Here is a 23,122-nt window from a genome sequence, read left to right as displayed (position 1 = left end):
GTGCCCTAGCGTGATTTTATATCTTCAATTACAAGTGTAAAACAAACAATAAAGCAGAGCTTTATAAAGTAACGTAGAGTCCTAACCCCTCCACTCCCTCCCCCTCCCCTTCAAAATAATTTGACTGTATAAATTTGTCAAAGTTGTCTTTTTCTTTTTGAAGTGCATATTTTTAAAACATGAGATCTCAAAACAGAGAATGTTGAGATGCAACTTACAAGGCCTGGGAAGTACCATTTCCGGAAATCTGGGAGGCATTTTTGGTAAACATTTTCTTGATACACTAAGCGCCAACCTATGATAGTGTCATGATGATACCTGTTAGGAAATGACCCACCCACTATAAAAAAAAATTCTCCAACAAAAAATGCCTCGGTAAAAACGCACATCAACAAGTATCAGAATGCGATATTTGTATACGATACATACCATGTTTTTGGATGTTCCTCAACTGCCCCCTAGGGCTTCCATCGAGGCTATGGCCATGAAGTATCTTTATGTAACAGGGTGTTTGTGTATCCGATAAAGTGAATGCATGCATGTGCCCAGTAGTGTACCCAAGATGCCCAGTGCATATACCCAACAGTGCATTTTAAATTTACGTGTATGCTTCATATGTGTGCATGCATGTTATAGGTATCTATATAACAACATTATTTTATTCTTGTGTGCAAATGTTTCCGTTTTGGTAGTCTCAGTACTTGTTTGCCAAAGTTAAACTCTGACTATTCCAGCTTACTGCACTAAAAGCTCAGTGAAAATGACAACGTTCTATGCAATTTTCATATCAATATTCATTATTTTTATTGAGTTATATGTCGTTAAAAAAAAATTGAGCTGAATAAAATTCACCAGATTTTTTAACGAGTCCGTAGATTCTACAAAACTTCAATCAATATTTGCAAGCCACGCCCAACAGATCATGCGCCAATCAAATCTATCTGCTATGTTTGCGACCGTTAGGCCTAGGACTTTCGTGGCTTGTCTGTCTTATGTTCATACTCTTGAATAGTATCTTTCTCTCGGTCTTACCAATGTAGCTTGCGAACTTGTGTCATTTCCTTCCATTGCAATGAATAAACAGGTGTTTTCAGACGTTTCCTCCTTGGAATTGAACAAAGTGGACGATACGAGTGTAGGACTGTGTTTTGCCCCTAGACCCCATCAGGGGCCAGAAGGCGGGCCCTGGACCCCAAACGGTAAAGGTTTTTCTCCCTGAAGCCTGGATGTTGATGAGGACGAAAACAAAATACTGATGGTCTAAAACTCTGGAGGATTGAAGGTGATTTAAGGTATTTTCGAAAATCTTGGGTGAAACAAGAGTTTCCGCAGGGACAGCTGGCAGATGGGTTGGGAGCACTTTGCTCAACTTTAAAGTCTTCTAGCTCAAAATCTGAACGGTCATGGTGGCAAAAGTTGAATGTGCTGTGATAGCCCAAGCCATCAGCTGTTGGCTGAAAATCAGCATCTTCATGGCTTAAATGCTTAGTATAGTGTAGCAATTGATATGTCAGAAGAGACCTTCCATGATTTCACGCTTCAGTGATTTCTGTGGTAAAAACATACATAAATACAGCTCTGACCGCTAGCACAAAGCCACTGTACGGCCATGGGAAGCTGTCCGCCACTCCAAAACCCGGCGGCCGGGTAAGGCGCAACACACCAGGGGCGTATCCAGGATTTTGCCAATTACTATCTAAGCGGAGCGCCACCATCGGTTGGCGCGCAGCGTAAAAGAAAGTTTTCTGGTTTTGATACCCCATAGATCACCGGAAATGGCACTTCTCAGGCTTAAAAATGAACAACCAGATGTACACTTTTGCCTGAGAACCAAGTATTTCCCAATAGTTTTTTTTATTTGTTTATCCATAACCTTTTTGAAGATTGTCATCAGTCACAAATCATGTTCGACCTCATCGCATGTCCTGTGGATCATTGCTTTTGTAGGTGATTCTACGTCGCGGCCCACAATACCTGTCAGCCCCACTTTTGAAGGTTTTCCCCATCTACATAAGACATTTCGTTGTTTACATTAGCATCCCGCGGTATACTACGCAACTTTCACGGATCGTATGGTACACGATGGCATGCGGTGTAATAACCGATGCTGGCTTATATGATATTGACATTAACATATTGAGCGCGCGCGAAGCGGGCGAAAATTTTTGGTTATTCTTTTCGGGCAAGTCGTTACAGCCCCAAATCAAATTGGGCTCCTACGCCCATGACTTCACACATAGACAGTTTTGAGGCTGTTCATCTTGGAACACCATTTTCATGCTCATTAATATAAGGTGATATCTGCTGTTTGCTTTACAAATTCGAGCAGGCGCGTAGCGAGGAGTTTGCCAAGTGAGGGGCGAAGCCTGTTGGCAAACTATCAGAGCCGTATATAGAGAGAGTTTGGCCAACTGGCGATTTGTGACGTCACACGCAAACCATGGGCATCAAAATAGGTCCAGTTGTCGTTACCAGTTGCGCGAAACACGAAAAACACCACACACAATATATAGCAGCTTTGCACACTGTGCTCGTTGCGAACAAACGAAGCGACTCAGAATGTCAGATTTTGACAGGCATACGAGGAACAAAATGGATATCAGGTAATGAATTAGAGTATGCGTTAGTTAATGACATTTACGTTTATCTTCACACCTGAAATGCATAGAAAACTAGCTGAAAACCGGTCATTACACTTGTTTTATTTTACGCCTCATACTACTAGTCCTACTTTAGTCATACAAACGAAAAGCACACATCACAGTCCTGGCTAGGCTAGATTACAGACGCACAACTATAGCATCAGGCCTACATTAATAGATCCTTCAATTAAATAAAGTAGGCCTACACATAAAATGACAATTTATGCTTCACTGATCTTTCAGGTTTGCCAAAAAGTAGTTGTACCAGAGGTCATTGTATTAAACTCCAGAAGTTACATAGTAGGATTAATATTCGGCATAACTTTTTCTCTAAAGTCTAATACAACTTATACAAGGGTTGTGAATGGATTGAATGGTTTGCCTGAGAAGGTTGAATTGCAAGTAGTGTGTATGGGTTTAAGAATACTTTGGATGAGTACATTAAGCATTGTAATTGGGTATGACATTTGATGTCCTCGGTTTTATTCCTCTCATATAGCCTTAGGGTCCTTAATGGGGACTTGAATGTCTCTCCTGGTCATTTTTTCTACTAAACTAAACTATATACTTGAGTGTAGGAGTTAGCAATAGTTGGGAGTCTGTGGGCAAACCTAAGACTGATATTGTGGTGTTAATTTCTCAGGAATGTAGTACTAGGCTATAGTAGGTGCAACAGATTGAATGGGTCTGTCGAGAAAAAAGGACCTGCAACAACTGAATACTGGTGTATGTTGTAGCTTATGTATTTTCCATTAACATATATACTATACAGTCATGTCCTTAATGAGGTTTCATGGATCACACTGACATAGTGTGCCTACTTGTCAGTGTTGTCAACTGAGCATAGGGCTGATGACATCATTCAGTTTGTTTTTATGCAGACAGCAAATGGCCATAATGATAATTATTAATTGTTACTTATTCTTCATACTGCCCTTACTGGCCTTACCTGAACAGTGATGTATAAAAATGCAAGAAGTTGTTAAGCTTTTCATTTAAGAATCGTTTCAGCCTGTCCTATTTCAAACATATGATTGGCAGGTTTACACTTTACATAGCTTATCAAAATGGAGCTGTTCTGTAAAGCAAGAAAATCACGCATATGCATGCATACAAACACACTCATATATAACAATTTCTGAATATCTTTTCAGCTGCCCAATGGTACTGGAATGCAAGCTCTGTTGGGTGAAGTAAGAAACCCTCATTGTACTCTTTTATCATGGTCAGCTGAGCGTAGCTGGAACCAGCAATGATGGTGATGTGGATTTGACAGTACCTAGACAAGAATTCAATAGCTGCTTTGTGTTGAAGTGGGTTCAACTTGCTCAAGGCCATGACAGGATGACGACTAGACATTAGGATGAATTATCTGTTGTAGAGCTCTATAAACCAGGCAGTTGTTAAAACATCAATTGGGTGACCCTCACAGTCTACCAGGCACTGCATCGCAGAAGCAAAATGAAGTGTGTGTGATACCTTCATCTTATGAGAGTGGAATGGTATCAGTGTGGCCTCTGTCAATTTGGCTTCAAGTCTTTGTTTTCTTGAAAGCTGAGAAGATCTCTCAGTGGTTTCACACTGACCTCTGTACTTGACAATTCATGTGTATTTGCCAGCTCAGGAGGAAGCCAGATTTTAATTACATTAACCAATGCTGACTTTTTTTTGGACATGTGGTACATCTGCAAGGAGGTGAAGGAAGCAGTTGGAGTTGCATGGATGTGGAATCTTGTTGATAGTCTGGCAGTCTTATCCACAGATTATCCCAAAGCTTCTCCACATTGCCACATTCAGAACTTATTACATTGATAAACTTGAAAATTGCAGGAATCTAACGAAGCACCCATCAAGGGAATTTGTTTGTATAATTATTGAAAGCTGTGACCTTCTGATGTGACAGACTAATGTGAAATAAAGGGCAGTAGATTACCTTGTAAATGAACCTTGTTATTGTTTGATTGTATCTAATGTTTGCATAATTTTAAGTTGCATGCTACCAATTGAAACATAATTCTTTCTCTATTAATGGGATATAAATACTTCTCCTTAAAGGGTGTGGAGACTCCCGCACAAAGAAACGTCTCATGCCGGTTATCTGACCTAGATTCGAATGCGGTGTAACAGAAGTGTTAGACACCACCATTGATCCCAGAAAATACACATACAGCTTGCTACCATCTGTAAATAGACATTAGTGTACAGTCAATACAAACATCACAGTCAATACCCACAACACAGTGCACATAGCAGCGTGGACATCTCAGGTCTAGATAAAAGATAACAAGGTATCGGGTTTCATTACTGTCTGCATTTTGTAGCGACACAAAAAAAACTTCACTTGCAAGCAACGGAAAGTAAACTTTTTCAGAGCGCGGCATGCGGTTTAGGGCAAGTCTTCAATACCTTTAAATATACTGCATCGGTTGTTGTCACTTGATCATTTGCTTGTGTGTGAGCTAAACAGCTTAAATAATATGTAAAAAAATAATACAAACTTTCAAATTGCCAGATATTTACTTGCTCAAAATCATTATCCAATCATGATTTGTTGCTATCCTTGAGTCCATTATTCAGATGATGAGGCAGATTCCCTTCGACTCTCCATGATGAAGGTAAAACCTTATATCTTAACCAACTGCCATTGAGTGTCCATTTGAAAGTTTCAAACACACAAGTGCATTGATTAAAACAAAGACTTTATTGCTGTGGTTGCAGGAACTGGATTTCAGTCTAGAAGTCACTCACCAGGTTTGTCATTATCACAGTCTGCTAACTGTGGCTTTTTATGTTAGGAGTTTTTCTTCAGAGCACATGTCACCTTTGATTTGTAAAAAAAGTCCTGAAATTCAGGGAGTTAAAATTTACTGTCTAAAGATAATTTAAAAAGGTTTTTTTTAACTTCAATCGTCAATGTGGGTGTCAATTAAGGGAATAAGGAGGTACTGATGCAACTTTGATAAATGATAGTTGACTGCATCCAAATTAAACCAAGGCCTAGGCTATACTTTTGAAGAAGAAAAAATTAGGCTGAATTCATGTTAGCCTAAAAAGGCTAGGCCAATGCTGACAATTAACACAAACCAAGATCTTTTAACCATTTGGGCACTTGTTTATGACATACTAAAAGGGTCTATATAATTAGGCCTGTATGTGTACACAACCCACAAGTTGCCAATGAGTATAGACCTAGCCTAACTAGTTTAGGCCTAGGCTACTTTGTTTTCCTTAGACCTAGTTTAATTGGGCCTTATACTGTGCCATATTATGTAATGTGCTATAACAGTTGTAGTAATAGCAAGAATGGTCCAGGTCTAACTAAGCCCAGGCTTAACTTATGCTTCGGGCTTAACTAAGGATTAGGGCTTTACGTGATGCCTAGAGGCTAGCCCACCCTTTTACATAGAACTAAAAGTGATACTTTTTTAGGCTAGGCATAGCCTAGGCATACAATAACTAGGAATTAGGATAACTATATGTGCGACTGAAACTGCCATGCCTATGATTAGGAGAGCTGGCATAATGAAATCGTATTACACTAGGGCCTATGGCTAGTATGGGCCTAGGCTACACAGACTTTTTTTCATTAGATCTCCATCTTGTTCTTTCTACTTCCAAAAAATTCCTCTTCTTTTATGGTCAGTCGGATAATCGAACAACAATATCCATGTTCTGACCAATTGCAGCATCCCCAGCACCATTTCTTTCATAATTTCGTACTTTTTTCGTGTACAAAACGATAGTCTATACACTGTGAGTATGCGTGTCGTCTGCTATAAAGTGTTCAAGTGGACCTATTTTACCACCCTGTGTGGGCGTTTTCCCTCTCGACCAATCCAAATCGGTTACATGGTTGGCCAAACTCTCTCTATATACGGCTCTGGCAAACTATCTAAGCGTAGCGCCACCATAGGTTGGCGCGAAGCGTACAAGAACATTTTTGGCCGAAAATGCCTCCCAGATCGCTGGGAATGGCACTAACCCACGACCATTTGTTGGCGCGAAGCGTACAAGCAAAGTTTGGCCGAAAATGCCTCCCAGATCGCTGGAAATGACACTTCCCCGGCCTTGTAAGTTGCATCTAAGCATTTTTATTTTGAAATTACTAACGATATCATAAAAAAATTATGCTCAAGGGGGGTGGGGGCAGTCGCCACCTTCCCGAAATGCGTCATGTTCCCCGACGACACGGTCGAGTTCGAGACCAGCCACAGTTGGTTTCATATACACACACACGCGTTATGATAGACCATATATGTATATATGTACATTTACATTATTGAGAGAGGACAAAATGGAAACGTCAAAAATGGAGTTGACGATGTTAGGAGTAGGGTGAGGCGCACGCCCCTTCCGAAATCCTTGATCAGTCACTGGCTACCCTGTATATATAATAGGGATCAGCGCTGTAATGATGTCACTGTTTCTCCTTCTCTTCCAGGTGTCTTGGCGTTTTTCTATCCCTCCTTTTCTCCTTTTTCTCTCTTTCTTCTTTTTCTTTTCCCTTCCTTCCTCTCCTCCTCTTTTTTTCCCCTCTTTTTCCCCTTTTTTTTCTTTTTTATTCTCTCCTCTTTTTCTTACGCGGGGGCGCGCGCCCCCAACACCCCCCCCCCTGGATACGCGCCTGCACAATGTGCGCATATGTGTTCACAAGCTGTATGACCTAAGCTAGCTTAAATTAAAACAATGACATTTATATTACCTTCATATAACCAATTCCGTGCGAATATTCCTAAGGACTTTAATCCGGTATTGAAATGGTGACACGTACGTTAATTCTCTTTTCTTTTGATTCATAGAACAAATTATATTAGGCCTAGCCTATAGCCTAAAATATTGCTGGATGATCTATTTTTTTCAAGAAACTAATCCACATAGAAATGTTCATAGATTAATTAGGTACATTATTTTGGAACGCGAAAAGGGAAACTTATTTCTTTGTCTAAACTAATTTATTAAAGTAACAGCTAAACTTTCAGCTGGGTAGTGCTTAAACCTTGGAAAAAGACAAACAAGCTGCGAGGTTGAATGAAGGTGTTATATAGGAAGGAAATTGAACTTCTTTCAAATGAATTGTCAAGGCTAGTTAGCCATGTAATTAGGAAGAAGTCAGGGGCTTAGCCAAGTTTTGGGTGGGGGGGGGGCAAAGTCAGTTTTCTGTCCCCTTTTATAGGCATTTAGCGGTGGATCGCCGTCCTGGACCAGGGAATAAGGGAGTGTCCCCCTCCCCTTTTGAAATTTTTGTTTTGGAAAAGGGCTCAGATGCAAAATTGTGCTATCGTTTCCATTTCTTTTAAACTACATTCGTGTAATAAAATTTTCCTTTCTTTGGTGCAAAACGTTACCAATTTGGGGGTAAAAATCGAAAACAAGTTTGGATAATAGAGAACCGTTGACAAAAGTATGCTTCGCCTCGTTTATGTGCATAACAGTCTGGTATTCTCGAGTTCACACTTCTTCAAAATCGTCACTCACAGCGACTTCCGCAACAGACATTGGTCTATAGTTCTCATCAGATTATCGTGCCCCCCAGCCCCCCCCCCCCACAGGTGTTGTTTGTAGTGTTAAAGAAATTACTCAATCATTTTTTTTTTTACAAAGGATGAAACGTAAGATGTTCTTCAGTCAACCTTCTTACCACCGACAATCACACTAACCTGTTGTTTTCTCACTAACAAAGTAATAGAGGCCCCGGCGTGAATCGCTAGTGCTTAAACTTCACTACTACCCTGCGGAATTTAAATTTTCAACACTCTTATTTTAAAACATTATCAAAGCAAAAGGATTAATTTCCATTTTTTTTTTTTTTTTTGATCAGCCTCATCTAAAAACATTAATATCGGACAGACTCAGCCCGAAAATTCTTGAACATAAAGTAACTTTAAGTTGCAAAAAGTAAATGTAGCACCATATTGCATCTAAGGACCTTTAATTAATAAAAAATCCCCCCCCCCTTCCCCTTGGACCCCTCCACCAGGACGGTATGCACAAATAAACATTGTGCCCCCTAATTAAGTGCTGTTTCTCCTCCCTGTCCCCCCCCCACCCCCTAGATTGAAATGTCTGGCGACGCCTCTTCGAACAATGTCACTTATGAATGAAACGCTTGGTTTATGTACAGCAGCTGATACATGCATTACACGCTTTCCTAGCATACAATACCATGAATTGATTCTCCTGTTTATGTGCATTACAATCTGGTATTCTCAAGTTCACCGGCATATCTGAAAATCGCCACACACAGCAACTTCCGCAAAAGACATTGGCCTATTTTTCTCACGTGATTATGACTTCTAGAAGCTTCTCCATATTATTTACGTTTGGTATGGTATCTCTTTGCCTCAAAGTTCATGTAGTAGGTCGAAAACTGGTAGAAAATTCCAGAAACTATGGCTACCTGTAACAATGTCAGTTGAGAAATAAACGCATGGTTTGTATAGTGGAATTTTAAATTTAGTAGGGAAATGTATTGTTTTAGGGGTACTAACCAAACATGGTAGGTCTTTAAGGCTGCAGCTGAACACCTATACAATAAATACATCATATGACGAACATACCTACCATTTATGCAAAAGAAAAATGCACCATATGCAGACATACATACGTACCATTATGCAAAGGAAAAATGCAATACAGTGCTAAAAATATAGGGGCTATACTCAACCAAAATAATAACTCTGTAATAATTCACAAAGAAATTGTACACTAGTTATTTTACTGGGGAAGCCATTGCTATGTGCACATGACTAGTACGTTTGGATCATATCATGCAAATTAAGCTAAATCTCGAAAAATTTATTTTGTGCTGCCTTTCGATGAGGTACCCTAAATAACGTTTGTTAGAAGCTACCGTATTAGGGGATTCCCAAACATTGTGCAAGTATCTCTGACATATCTCCGAGCTGTGTTCATACGTGTGTATGCTCATACTGTAACTAGACATACGGAAAGCCAGCCAACAATCTATGGTAACCAGAGCTGTCAAAAGAAGGAGGTAAAATTTTCTTCCTTTGCCATTATATTATATTCTATTTGAGTCTGACACTGAGGTTCGGTTAATATCACACAGTTGCTTACCTTACGATACGGCTCAATCAAGCCGCGAAAAACCGTGCCGTTCAGTTTCACTGTTCAAGTAACACTAACTGCTAGCATTACAAGATTTTCAGGCTATGGCCAGGACCTATACATTAGTCTAGTCCTATAGTGGCTAGTATATTCTAACTGTGTAAATTTACATTGATTGACTTCACTCATGTGAAAAGCATTTTGAGGGACTTGCTAGCTGCACATTTCATGTGTGCTTCCTAATCCCTGGGTGCCATCACACCCTGAGTATAGCCTATATATAGGTACCTTAATTGACTATGTTTTTCTTGTATTATATATGGTATCATAGATCTGCTAATACCTAATATTTAGACATTTCTCTTATGTTGTCAAAGCTCTGCCATTGTTAGGTATGTGTGGTTTTGCTTGATTGTTATATATAATGAAGATTAAACAAGACTAGATGCATGTTTGATTGCACAACAGGGAATAAGTTAAAATTGTTTTCAAGTTTTGTGAAGCAGTTTTAAAACTGCTTCAATTAATTGAAGTTCATTTCATTTCATTTCATTTATTTTTCCATTTTCTCACAATGTTTATATAATAATAGGACTGTGAAGACAATACCATGCAAAGAAAATAATAAGTAGTAATTCAAATAAAAGAAAAATAATGGAAATTACGGAGAGAAAATGGTGAAAGGGCTTGGAAGCCGTAGCTTGTACAAGAAGCCCACCAAGAATAAAGGTAACAAGTATAAAGTATATGGGCATAATAATAAAGCCCCTTACAAAGAAGACCTATACCCCCCCCCACCCCTAAAATAAACCAAAAAAAAGGCATTTTGATAATGTGGGAAATACTTAAAGTCAGAGACAGTCTTCAATTGAAGGCTCTGAAATTTTGTTTGATATGAAATGCTGTGGTTTCTGTGTACAAAAAAATGCTATAAATCTTTGCATTTGTATAGCCATTTGACAATTTTACATATCATTTTGTGATGCGATACCAGTTGGACAAATTATTTCCTGGATACATACATGTACTTATCAAGTATATGTAACTTTTAATTGAACAATACAAATTAGTTAATGTTACAAGTATGAGATAACTACTTTAGCTCAGTTGGCTCCAGCAGCTCTCATACAGCTTCTTACCTGAGATAAATTATGCACAGTTGGTACCTGAAGTTGCTAGTCTAGCATCAAGTTTGTTATTGGTTTGTTTAGTTGTGTGATTGTTGGTTGGTTGGTTGGAAAGATTGACACTTAAAATCTAGCTTTGCTACCAGACACTGTAATGTTCGCAATGGAACAGTTACACCGATGTTTGTGTGTATGACCATTGAGCTGTATGTCATGTATGCTAAAAAGTCTACCATGTATGTGCCAGTTATTGTATGTGATTTAAGTAGTAATTTACGTTATTTACAGTTTACTTCGATATTGGATAATATTTAGTGGAAAATTTAGAAGCATTAATTATGGAAATCGTTGTGCTAAAAAAACCAAACCAAATTGACAAAGAGACAATTTACACAAAATGGTGGATAGTCGTCATAAAAATAAGATGTGAATGTTGATAAGCAACTCCTGCTGATGGTGTGCCTGGTACACATTTTAAACTTTTATTTGGGGCATCCAAAATTGTCAATTGTCTTGAGATCACAATATTTGAATAAATATGGTACATGAAGTTGTGATACAAAAAATAGCAAGATCCACAGGTTAACTCTCATATCAGTTGTTAGAATTTATCAATATTTTATGCATATATACAATTAGTGTTGTACTGGAGAAAGACCATCAACCTGTATTCCTGTTCTACTATTAAATTTCAGCACAAACACCACTTTCAATATGACATATCGTAAAATTGGAACAGACTTGGTGAAGATAGCAGTTCAGCCATTTGTGAAGACCCTGTTACTTGTCGGGGTAAGTAAATGATACTGTACCTTGACTTTAGGTGTAAAATAAATGTTGATAACATGTAGACTATGAGAAAACACTACTGTCAGTCTAGGATGAACTTCTATGCCACTTTAATTGTTCAGAAATGACCCCTTAAGCATCTGAATTTTTTCCACTACATGGCTGGACAAGTTAGTCCAGAGAGCTGTTATCAAGATAAAAGCTCCCTGGTCTAACACACAGGTCATTAGGTCATCTCCTCAGACGCGGCACTGAAGGAGAACCTAATTACTTTTGAGGCCTAAATTAACATATATTTGCATTGAAGCATAGCAAGTTTGTCAAGGACAAATTATGTTGAATGCCATCCGTGGATGTTAATATGATGATATGAAGGTAAAAGAACATCTTTTGGAGTTAGTACCATAAGCTATTTGCAATTGATTAACATAGATAACATTGCACATTGCACATCACTTTTGTGTTGATCTTTATTGAGATTTTTGCATATTTTAAACATAGCCTGCAACATGTCAAGGCAACAATTGTACCTGTAGTCATCGTATAACTTTAGTGATAAAAACTAATGTAAGTGCTAAATTATTACCTGAGCCGCATGGCTGGTGACATGATCAATTGTTTTCCCTTTGTACTCCTTACCTCTAGATCTCCTCTTTTCTCCCTGGTGATATGATCAATTGTTTTCCCTTTGTACTCCTTAGCCATAGATCTCCATCTCCCTCCCACTGGTGACATGATCAATTGTTCTCCCATTGTTCTTCTTAGCTTTAGACCTCCTACCTGGTGACATGTTCAATTGTTCTCCCTTTGTATTCCTTACCTCTATATCTCCTCTTTTCTCCGTGGTGACGTGATCAATTGTTCTCCCTTTGAACACCTTACCTCTATATCCTCTTTTCTCCCTGGTGATGTGATCAATTGTTTTCCCTTTGTTCTTCTTAGCTTAAGATCTCCTCCCTGGTGAGATGATTAATTGTTCTCCCTTTGTACTCCTTACCTCTATCCTCTTTTCTCCCTGGTGATGTGATCAATTGTTCTCCCTTTGAACTCCTTACCTCTATATATCCTCTTTTCTCCCTGGTGACATGATCAATTGTTCTCCCTTTGTACTTGTTACCTCTATATCTCCTTTCTTTCCCCTGGTGACGTGCTCAGTTGTTCCCCGTTTTTTCTTCTTAGCTATAGATCTCCTCCCTGGTGAGATGTTCTCCCTTTGTACTCCTTACCTCTATATCTCCTCTTTTTTCCCTGGTGACATGATCAATTGTTTTCCCTTTGTACTTGTTACCTCTATATCTCCTTTCTTTCCCCTGGTGACGTGCTCAGTTGTTCCCCATTTTTTCTTCTTAGCTATAGATCTCCTTTCTTCTCCCTGGTGAGATGGTCAATTGTTCTCCCATATTTCTTCTTAGCTTTAGATCTCCTCCCTGGTGAGATGATCAATTGTTCTCCCTTTGTATTCCTTACCTCTATATATCTCCTCTTTTAGGTGGTGACATGATCAATTGTTCTCCCTTTGTACTCCTTACCTCTATATATCCTCTTTTCTCCCTGGTGATATGATCAATTGTTTTCCCTTTGTTCTTCTTAGCTTAAGATTTCCTCCCTGGTGAGATGATTAATTGTTCTCCCTTTGTACTCCTTACCTCTATATATCCTCTTTTCTCCCTGGTGATGTGATCAATTGTTCTCCCTTTGAACTCCTTACCTCTATCCTCTTTTCTCCCTGGTGACATGATCAATTGTTCTCCCTTTGTACTTGTTACCTCTATATCTCCTTTCTTTCCCTTGGTGACGTGCTCAGTTGTTCCCCGTTTTTTCTTCTTAGCTATAGATCTCCTCCCTGGTGAGATGTTCTCCCTTTGTACTCCTTACCTCTACATCTCCTCTTTTCTCCCTGGTGACATGATCAATTGTTTTCCCTTTGTACTTGTTACCTCTATATCTCCTTTCTTTCCCCTGGTGACGTGCTCAGTTGTTCCCCATTTTTTCTTCTTAGCTATAGATCTCCTTTCTTCTCCCTGGTGAGATGGTCAATTGTTCTCCCATATTTCTTCTTAGCTTTAGATCTCCTCCCTGGTGAGATGATCAATTGTTCTCCCTTTGTATTCCTTACCTCTATATATCTCCTCTTTTAGGTGGTGACATGATCAATTGTTCTCCCTTTGTACTCCTTACCTCTATATCCTCTTTTCTCCCTGGTGATATGATCAATTGTTCTCCCTTTGTTCTTCTTAGCTCTAGATCTCCTCCCTGGTAAGATGATCAATTGTTCTCCCTTTGTATTCCTTAGCTCTAAATCTCCTCTATTCTCCCTGGTGACATGATCAAGTGTTCTTCCTTTGTACTTCTTACTCCTAGATCTCCTTCTCCCTTCTTGCTGGTGACGTTGATCAATTGTTCTCCCTTTGTTTTACTTAGAGCTCTAGATCTCCTTCTAACTTGATAAGAAAGTGGTGTGTATATTTGTCTGCTCAAGTGAAATGGAAGCATTGCAATATGCAAATTTATAGAGCACCATATCATATCCCGAACCACTTTTGACAAATTATGGAATTTCTCACATGCATTATATCCAGCCCAACCCCCCCCTCCCCCCCCCTTAATCCATGAACCACTTTCCCTTACAACTTCTACCATGTTACCTCTAAACACATTAGGTTAACCTTGTTTCTTCTTTCTTACTTGTGCAGAGTTTGAGCCTCTCTTTCGCTCCTGTCATAGCAGCTGTCACAGAATTACCACAGATTTCAAACACACTACAAGAATCTCTACAAAAGGCTGTATTAGATGAAGAACAGGTATGAGTAATAAATGAAATAAATGCCAAGACCAGGAAACTAATTTTTTTCTTCCCTCCTTGTTTGTTGTTGTTAAAGGTTTAGAAAAGTCAAAGAGTGATATTGTATCAACAAAGCTCTTTAAGCGGTACAGTATATGGTACATGTAATGGATGCAAGTGATCATAATAATTGGCTTTGTATTATTAAATCACAAAATAATTTAGCACCCCCCCACCCTTCCCTTTTTTCTGTTATCAGTTCCAACCATCTATTGTAACATGATATAAACCATACATTAGAAATTGAACCAGCTGATTAAATATCCTGGACCACTGTAACTTAGATTTAATTTACTTGATTTTATGCAAAGGGTTGTTAAATTGTTCAATGTCTTTTGACATTACAGATATATATTGAAGTGCTGTAGCAACTGTAAAGGAATTAATCAATTTTGAATTTCAGAATGAAGGCTGTTTTCAGGAACCCTACAGTGGTCGAAATTGTCGGGCTGGGTACAGAAAACAAAGAGAAGGAGAGAATTGTCATGGTCGTTACGGGTGAGTAGAAGAATCCAGAAATCTAAAACTCTTCTAATTCTTTCAAATTCACTTGTCATTCAGCCTCTGAAGAAGATCCTGCTAGGATCGAAACGTCAGGCCAACTTACTTTTACACATTCTTTCTAATTCTGTCTAAAATCTACATTAACTTGAAGCACTGCTGACAAGCTATGTCAATTAGGGGGAAAAAGAGTCAATAGCAAATTGAATGAGTGACCTCAGAAGTACATGATGCTATTCAATTTCATCTATATTATCCAGCCCTTATTTGAAGGCATTCCATATAATTTACCCACACATTTTCTGCTTGAAGGAAATAAGGGAGTGGGAGGGGCAGGGAGGGGAGGGAGAATTCATAGTTCCACTGTACCTCTTATACTCTTCAACAAGAGTTTGATTTGTAAAAATTCAGAAAGAATTTCAAGAGTATTTCAGCCCTTCTAACAAACTAACATGTTCATCAAGTAGTTGACAGAAAGTGTCTTTAATGGGACATACTTATTTTGAGGTTGTTCAGTTTCAACATGGCAATATTGAGCATCTGCTAATACTGCCCGAGGTCACTGTAAGATCCTGCTCTGCAAGATTCTGTCATTTAAATAAAGTACATATTTTTCTTATTTCTAACTTCTGAATCCTTCTCACACCTTACAAGTAGTACACCCACTATACTTGATGAACTTCATATGTTTAAAGTGACATTTCTCAAAGTTAAAGCGGTATGCAAGTAAATCCCAGACTGAAAGCAGTGTTGTTTGTCTGTAGATATCTTATCAAACTTTGTACCTTATTTTGTTCCTAAATTTCACTCAGTTAACATATTAAGCAGTCTAGAAGATGCATGCCTTGAGCAGCAACATGTGGCAACATATTGTTCTATAGTGCATAAGTTAAGTTAGCCAGTGATATTCAAAACAATTACATTTACACTTTCCTTCATCAACAGATGTTGTATATGTGAACATGGAACCTATCAACCTTATCGTAACCAATGCTTGTACTGTATACAGAAGACATTCTGTCCTGATTATGATTTAGTGGTAAGTTTGTATTGTTTGTAGACTATAGCTCACCTATCTCTTTGTTAAAGCAAAATAATATACAATTGTCTGATGTGGATGTCAAGTGCATTAACTTGGCAATTGAAGTGTATTTCCAACAGACAAAAATTATATTTTCTTTTGGTCTATTTTGTACTCACACACAGTGAGTGCTTTATCCATTAGCACATGACACAATGCTATAAACTGTATGCAAAATGCTGTACAAAAGCAACGATCTATGTAAGCAGTAGCTCAGTATAATTGAACAGAAGAACCATAGTACTTAATAAAAAGACAAATTCAAAAACTTAAAAATTGCTACACAAAATTTGAACAATTAATTATTCCCTGACATGTAGTTACAATACCCAAAGGAAAAGTCTGTGCAACAAAATGTTGAGTTCATCGAATAGAATCATAAGCTAATAATCAAAATAGTGAGGGGTTTACAATGAGTACATTTCCACTTTACAGAGTGCTCATGTATGTCATTAATTATCTGCTCTCTCAAGTTGAATTTGTCTTTAATAATGTCATTAATTACAACATTGTCTTCATATATGTATACATATATAGTGTGTAATACTTGGTATGAAAGTTGATGCATTGTTCCACTGATTTGATAATAGCTGAGTACTTTCAATAGCTTTAACACTTAGTTAAAGATTACAAAACTTTTAAGCAAAGATATATACGTTAGCCAGAGAAATTGTGTAAATATCTTGCACAGCAATTTTGAACTAGGGAGCCCTATTAACTTTGCCTCTTATAAAATATGTACTATGGTTCTGTGTACAAAACTGCTATGCATCTTTGATCTTGTATAGCAATTTGCCCATTTTGCGATGCGATGCCAGGTAAATTATTCACCGTTAACTAACAGAAACTATACGATGTCCAGAGGAACTTTTTTTAAGGAAATTGATTTTATATTGACGCATTTTTGTGAATATGCTCAGTGCTGCCCATGTTTACAAAGTAAAAGTCAAACACACATTCATACATGTGTGAAAAATGCACTAGTTGGTAATACAAAGGAAAAACAAATATTTGCTTTAATCTGTAGTGAATCGAACATCACCTCAGTTCTTTCATAAAGAAGAACAAGTTTGCACATCATATGACATGAAAATTTATATGTATAAAACTTCTAGTGCAAAGGTACTTTTCTATACAGTAAATGCCTGTTGTGAGTGTGGTGGTGTAAAGTTAGATTTGTTTTCAGAGACCCTTCTCTCCATTTACCTATCGTTTATATCACCATCAATTGTTGCAAGTTCTGAACATTGCAAACATGCACAATTGTATAGACATGAACAAAAATTTCTGTCAACATTTTCCTTTAAAAATTGTCCTTTATAGTTCGAGGACTACGGATCCTATACAAACAACTCAAGATGTAGGAAAAAGACTGCTGAATACATTCCGATTGGTGAGTACAGCTTAGAAGAAGGCATTTACAAACTTTTGAAGGTGCTTGAGAGTAAATGATGGCCTATGGGTTCAAATTAAGCCCCTCTCCCCAATCCCTCTCCCCTCCCCAATGTCCATTGCCTAGATCAAATTATCTATCTTCTACTTTTCTGGACATCAAGAGCTAGCCCGGTAGTTATTATTCATTTTTACACAGGGCCATAATTTTACTCTACATTAAATACACAAAAACGGAAGATGCGTTTCAAAAAAAAAGGAAAGATTTTAGGAACAGGTATCATTTATTTAAATTTGGTTGAGTCATCCCATTTATATTTAACTGACCAGGAGATTTATATTTAATAATAGTTCATGTTATGTGATGAAATGTCAATCACATTTAACATTGCAATAAATGTCGAACAATTGTACACTCTGAGTCAATAATCTGTTTCATCTCCACTCCTGAATTCATTAATTAATTAACAAAATAGGTCAATGTTCTTTGATACCCTGGAAGTTTAAACATTTGTCAAGAAGGGTTACCTTGAATGATACTGTCATGTGGAGATGGGTTTGATTTGTGCTAATATTTGGGCTATACAGCCTTGTTTATATCTGAACATGAGTGACCTGTAGGGTGTTGTTCTCATTTCATCTTCCAGATGGAGATGACACTTTGCCCCAAACAAACAGTTCAAAGATTGAAGGTCCCACTACTGCCACCATACTAACAGGCCAAATGACAGGTGAGACATGCATGCAGTTTCCTTGTATGCCGTCACCGCAATGCTTGAAATGTTAGTTGTACTATTTCGATGTTTCATTGCCAGTGCTGTGGAATCAAACATGCCAGCAACATTCATCACTAAGCTAAGCAGACCCCATTCTCATCTTTCTTATGTTGGACATTAAGACTTTAATCTGGTTGATGTGTTAAAATGACCATTACTTTCACCAAGCATTCTTGATCATAACTAAAAAGACACAAACATAATAATATATGGGTCCTGTTTATAGATAGTAGGAGATATAATTATACATCCAATTTTCATATCATACCTTTATATTAATCCTGAATGCATTAGATGTGGCAGTCCACTTTGTGTTACTCAACTGTATTGGAATTTTGTTTTGCTTGAAGTTAAATGAAAGCTAGTAACTGATTATCAGCTATATTATAGGAAAGGGATTTATTGCATTAGGAAGTGGCCAACTGCTTTTAAAAATAAGAAGTCGAGTTCTTTGCAGTTTTATTTGTTTTATTTTTCATACAACCTATGCACAGGTGTGCATGCATACATGTATGCACTCCTAAGGTGTTATAAGAAACAATATATTGCAACCTTTTGTCTGTTCTTCTCTTTGCTCTTCAGGTGAACCTGACAATAAGATTCCAACAACTGAAGATGTCATGACTTTGTTTTCCTTACTGGCTAAGAGACCAGGTGAGCATAAATGATTTCTTACTCTCCTAAATAAGAATTATTATTGCTAAATACTACAGATAGGACTTTAGATTACAATGTAAATTAAACAGCTTGTCCAGCACACTCTTCCCTTGGAATTCAGAAAACTATACAGTGAATTATGTGTGAATTGAATTGATGGTGAGGGGGGGGGGGCTGGGATCAAAGGGAATTACTCATTAATACTATGGAAAGAATAGCAGGCATGTCTATAACAATTGGTGCTAATACCGTTCTAAGAACTAAATCTTCAGATTCAGAATAAACCTTGGAAATTAAGCTAAGATCAATAATCTACTTTTTGAATTATTTTTATATTTCAAGTGCTTAAAATCATATATTGATTTAACCATTTCTTCGCATGGTAATGTGCTGTGATTTTAGTACAATATCATAGTGTCCTTTGTTGCTAATTGGTCTACTGATTAGTGGATATAAATTAGGTTAGTTAACAGTTTATGCAAACATCTAATGGTTTGCAGTTAACCCATTCTCGTTTCTGTATGTAGTCAAAATTGTGCAACATTTGCAGGAAACATGACAAACAATTGGATATGAAACTATGAATAATTATGTGAATCCTTTTTTTTTACTATAGGTTTGCTACTTGTCATCTTCCTTGCCATTCCTGCATGTGCCATTGCTCTTTTTATTCCAGTATCATTTTGTTGCTGGAGGGTTTTCTGTTGTACCAGGCCACAGCAGGCTCTGCTGAGAATGTTCTGTAAGTGAGATGCTTACACTTTTGTTTTTGATTGGCTGTTATGAACAGTGTAATTTCCTAGTCACGTAACATAGTCAGAAATCTTACCACGAAGGAAGGCAGTATTATTTATTTACTGGATGTGGTCACTTGATTTGACTCTTTGTGCAAAATTTTCAAAGGCATTCTCATTGCAAGGAATTGATAGTGTCAGATAAAGATAGGTTTCATGCAAAAACATAAATAACATGTGGCAATGTCTTGAATTGATTTCTTGATTAAAGTTAAAGCAGATTCAAGATTTGAAATACATTTACTAACTTTGCCTGTTCCTCTTGTCATGATTTGATTTTCAATGTTGGTTTCTCTTTTGTTCAAACGGCTATATGTATAGACTTTAATAGAAACAAGGTGGTAAGATGGACTGTGCAGAATATTTGTATCTTCCATATTAATGTCTCACTGTCTACAACTGAAATATCTCTTCATACTTGGAGTGGGATTAAAATGTGCTCTAAATAGCTCAAAGATTTCACTACTGTCTCCAAATATGGTCGTAGTACTTCATGTTATCTCGGCAGATATTGAACAGCCACCATCAAAGCGTTTTCAATCAAAGAGGCATGTCTATTGTCTGATGTTGTCTGAGAAAACTTTATATGGCCAGAATGTCCAGGAACACCTTCTTGTTTTTTTCTTCATTTTTGGCAACGTTTTAGCATATTATAATTGGGGCTATTGCGATGAGCTTTAACTTTTTGACTTTCTCAGATTTAAAAAGAAAAAAAATGAAGTTGAAAAAAAGAATCTGTGACAAGCTAACCATAATGACAATATATGAAAGAACTTTAATTTCAGTATTTAAAATATCAACTTTTAAACTGACTTACAGGTGGAGAATATGGAGAGAAGGCCACAGCGAATGTTGATGACCCTGAACTAGTTTCTTTTGCAATGCCGAGATCCAGTGAGCAACTGTGCGAATAATTGGCCAAGACGGACCCGGTACCATGATGTTTGCTGGATTGGACGTTTGTTGAACGTATTTATTTGTTATTATCACTCTACAATATCCATTCCCTTACCGTGATCCAAACTTTTACACTTGCGATGAACAACATAACTTTATATCCAATTATCAAATGATATCTAGGTGTTTTGCTGCAGGGTATGTGTGATTATTTAATACCCGTTTTTTATATTACTGGGGTATCTGTCTGTCTGTGAGTAAAATTAGAAAATTATTCTGCTTTTTTTCACAAATGAAAGGTTTATGTTTTTCTGCAAACTGTTTATTTATGTTGCTTCAATTCACAAAGTAAAAAAAATACCTCGGGGCTGATGGGCTGGGAACCATGGCCACTGACAAATGTAGAGGGGAAAATAGTACCAAAAGCTATATGTCTGGCCCATGGCCCCAATTATGGTAAACATTGCCATTTGCCCAGTCTTTAGATTTTAGAACTAATGTTTGCTAAATAGAAAAGAGATCAAACATGTCCATGTAGATTGGGTGTATTTATACAACCCAAAATAATGTTAAGAAAATTAGTAAAAGTGTAAAAAAAAAAAATTCCCACAAAGTTAATTATTTTCCGGACTGTCATTTATATCTGAAATTTATTAATTTCATTGTTGTTGGTACGATTTTAGAGGACTGTAAAGTAATTTAAATTTTATGTTTTCTGGGACCTTACTATGTTTTCCTTCCTTATCTGGTTTATCCTTATGTTTTTGTCAAAGACTTGATATTTAAAATTTGCCTCAAGTGATGGATAACCATGTAGAGAAGGTAGTTTATATACAATGTATATATTGCGCAGATTGTTCAACAAATCTTTCAAGTAATGTAATTTCTTGCAGTCTGTATAAGGCTACTTTGATCCATGGAAATAGTTGCATGGTTTTTCCAGATCGGACAGTGTAGACATATTATCGGAAGTGTCTATTAATCATAAGATGGTAGTACATCATTTCACAAGTTACAGGATATCAATAGCCAGAATGAATAACTTGTAGTAGTCTCTGTTGAAAGTGTGCCCCCCTTCCCCCCTCCCCACCCCACCAAGGAATAGTGACTTTATTATCATTATGCTTTTAGAAATAACTTAGATTCTCCTGTAAGTTGTGATTGTTTCCATAACTGTAAGCTAATTTTTTATTTACTTTTGCTTTGCTCATACCTTCTTTGTTTTGAAAAATGTACATATAGCTCATTCCTGTCATCCAACCAAAGGTCTTTCAGATATACAAGAGTTAAAGAACCATCACTTTGACCAAGCAATCTCTTGATGAATGTACTTTTCTATATTTGTCTCATTATGTTATTGTTCTTACTTAATTTTGTTTTGAAAATTCCTATTAACATTGTGACATAGTAAGTGAAATATGGTGACAAGCTGAAAAGTTCAAAAAACCTTATCTTGCCAGTTTTTCTAGCTTAAGTTTGTAAATACTAGAGAAAAGTTGCACTTCATCAATATATTGCCTTGTCAAAGTGATGTTTCTTTAATTTAACGATATTCTCCAAAGCATTCATGTTGGAATTGGGATAATTCAAAAGTAGGCCTTTAAATAGAACTAGGAAGAAAAAGAAAATATAAACATGCCTCTATGAACTTAAATATATATCTTTTTATTTTCTTCTACTGCCAGTTTCAAATAGAGTTAAACTATAACAGCTAATTGCCAAAGGTTATGCAATTTTTCAGACCTGCAACACATTCTTTCTTGAGTTTGAATAGCATGTAAACTAAACTGATGCTTCAGTCAATTGGTCTGTTGTTTTAATTTTTGAAATCCAATCTTGTTATCCTCTGCTCATTTTGAAGATTAATAATGTGATTATATATAGGATTATTCTTGTTCACACTGTATGGGGAAACAAAAAGGACATCCGTTTGTCTTTCAAAAACTAAAACAACATTACCATAAGATGGTCATCGGTTTCTAAGATATTTACATATTTATATATAGTTTTTCTCTATTTCTGTACATTAAAATATATATGAATGCATTCAAACTCAGGACATTTATGCATTCATAGAGAGGTATTAAATAAATTCAATGCTATTTTTTCATGCTCACATACTGATTTTCTTGTATTGATTTTCTGCCGTGTCACTCTTTTCAAGCATTTTGGGATGTCCCCTTACCAAATTCAATTGTGCATTCTACAATTTACTGCAATCTACAAAAAGGTTTTTTCAACTGTCAAGTCTATTTGGTCGCCCCAGCAGACGCCACTCATGGTTATGGCTTAAAGGTAGTCTGTATAGGCCCCAAATTATAGCACACTATAATTGCTAGAAGTTTTCAAAAAGTACTTTCCTGGAGGTCTTTACTCTCAAAATTGTTCTCAGACATTTTAAATGAACTCATAAGATGACTGAGTGTCCCAGTGAAGTATATTTCATGCAGGGAAGTAATAAATACAGTTGAACAATTTTAACCAACGATGACCATATTTGAATATCTGGCATATTTGGGGCCAATACAGCATACCTTTAAGTGTTACCCTTGCGGT

The 23,122-nt window shown here is 37.1% G+C and overlaps 1 protein-coding gene and 1 long non-coding RNA gene across 2 annotated transcripts; both read left to right on the top strand.

Annotated features, from left to right (window-relative positions):
- Positions 1-2,185: 2,185 nt before the first annotated feature.
- Positions 2,186-4,587, top strand: LOC139976330 (uncharacterized). Its single transcript, XR_011796089.1, has 2 exons — positions 2,186-2,603; positions 3,797-4,587. It is a non-coding gene; the product is annotated as an uncharacterized lncRNA (long non-coding RNA).
- A 4,938-nt stretch (positions 4,588-9,525) lies between these two features.
- On the top strand, positions 9,526-22,682 carry LOC139975988 (uncharacterized). Its single transcript, XM_071984319.1, has 10 exons — positions 9,526-9,636; positions 11,533-11,629; positions 14,320-14,427; positions 14,872-14,966; positions 15,915-16,008; positions 17,374-17,443; positions 18,090-18,173; positions 18,801-18,872; positions 19,492-19,617; positions 20,489-22,682. Exons 1-10 carry the CDS (start codon positions 9,608-9,610, stop codon positions 20,581-20,583), a joined length of 870 nt encoding a protein of 289 aa, XP_071840420.1. The 5' UTR covers positions 9,526-9,607; the 3' UTR covers positions 20,584-22,682.
- Positions 22,683-23,122: the final 440 nt, after the last annotated feature.

This window comes from Apostichopus japonicus, chromosome 11, assembly GCF_037975245.1.
Source record: "Apostichopus japonicus isolate 1M-3 chromosome 11, ASM3797524v1, whole genome shotgun sequence".
Lineage (NCBI taxonomy): Eukaryota > Metazoa > Echinodermata > Holothuroidea > Aspidochirotida > Stichopodidae > Apostichopus > Apostichopus japonicus.
Note: the sequence above shows the minus strand (reverse complement) of the source record. Positions and strands in the feature narration are given on the sequence as shown.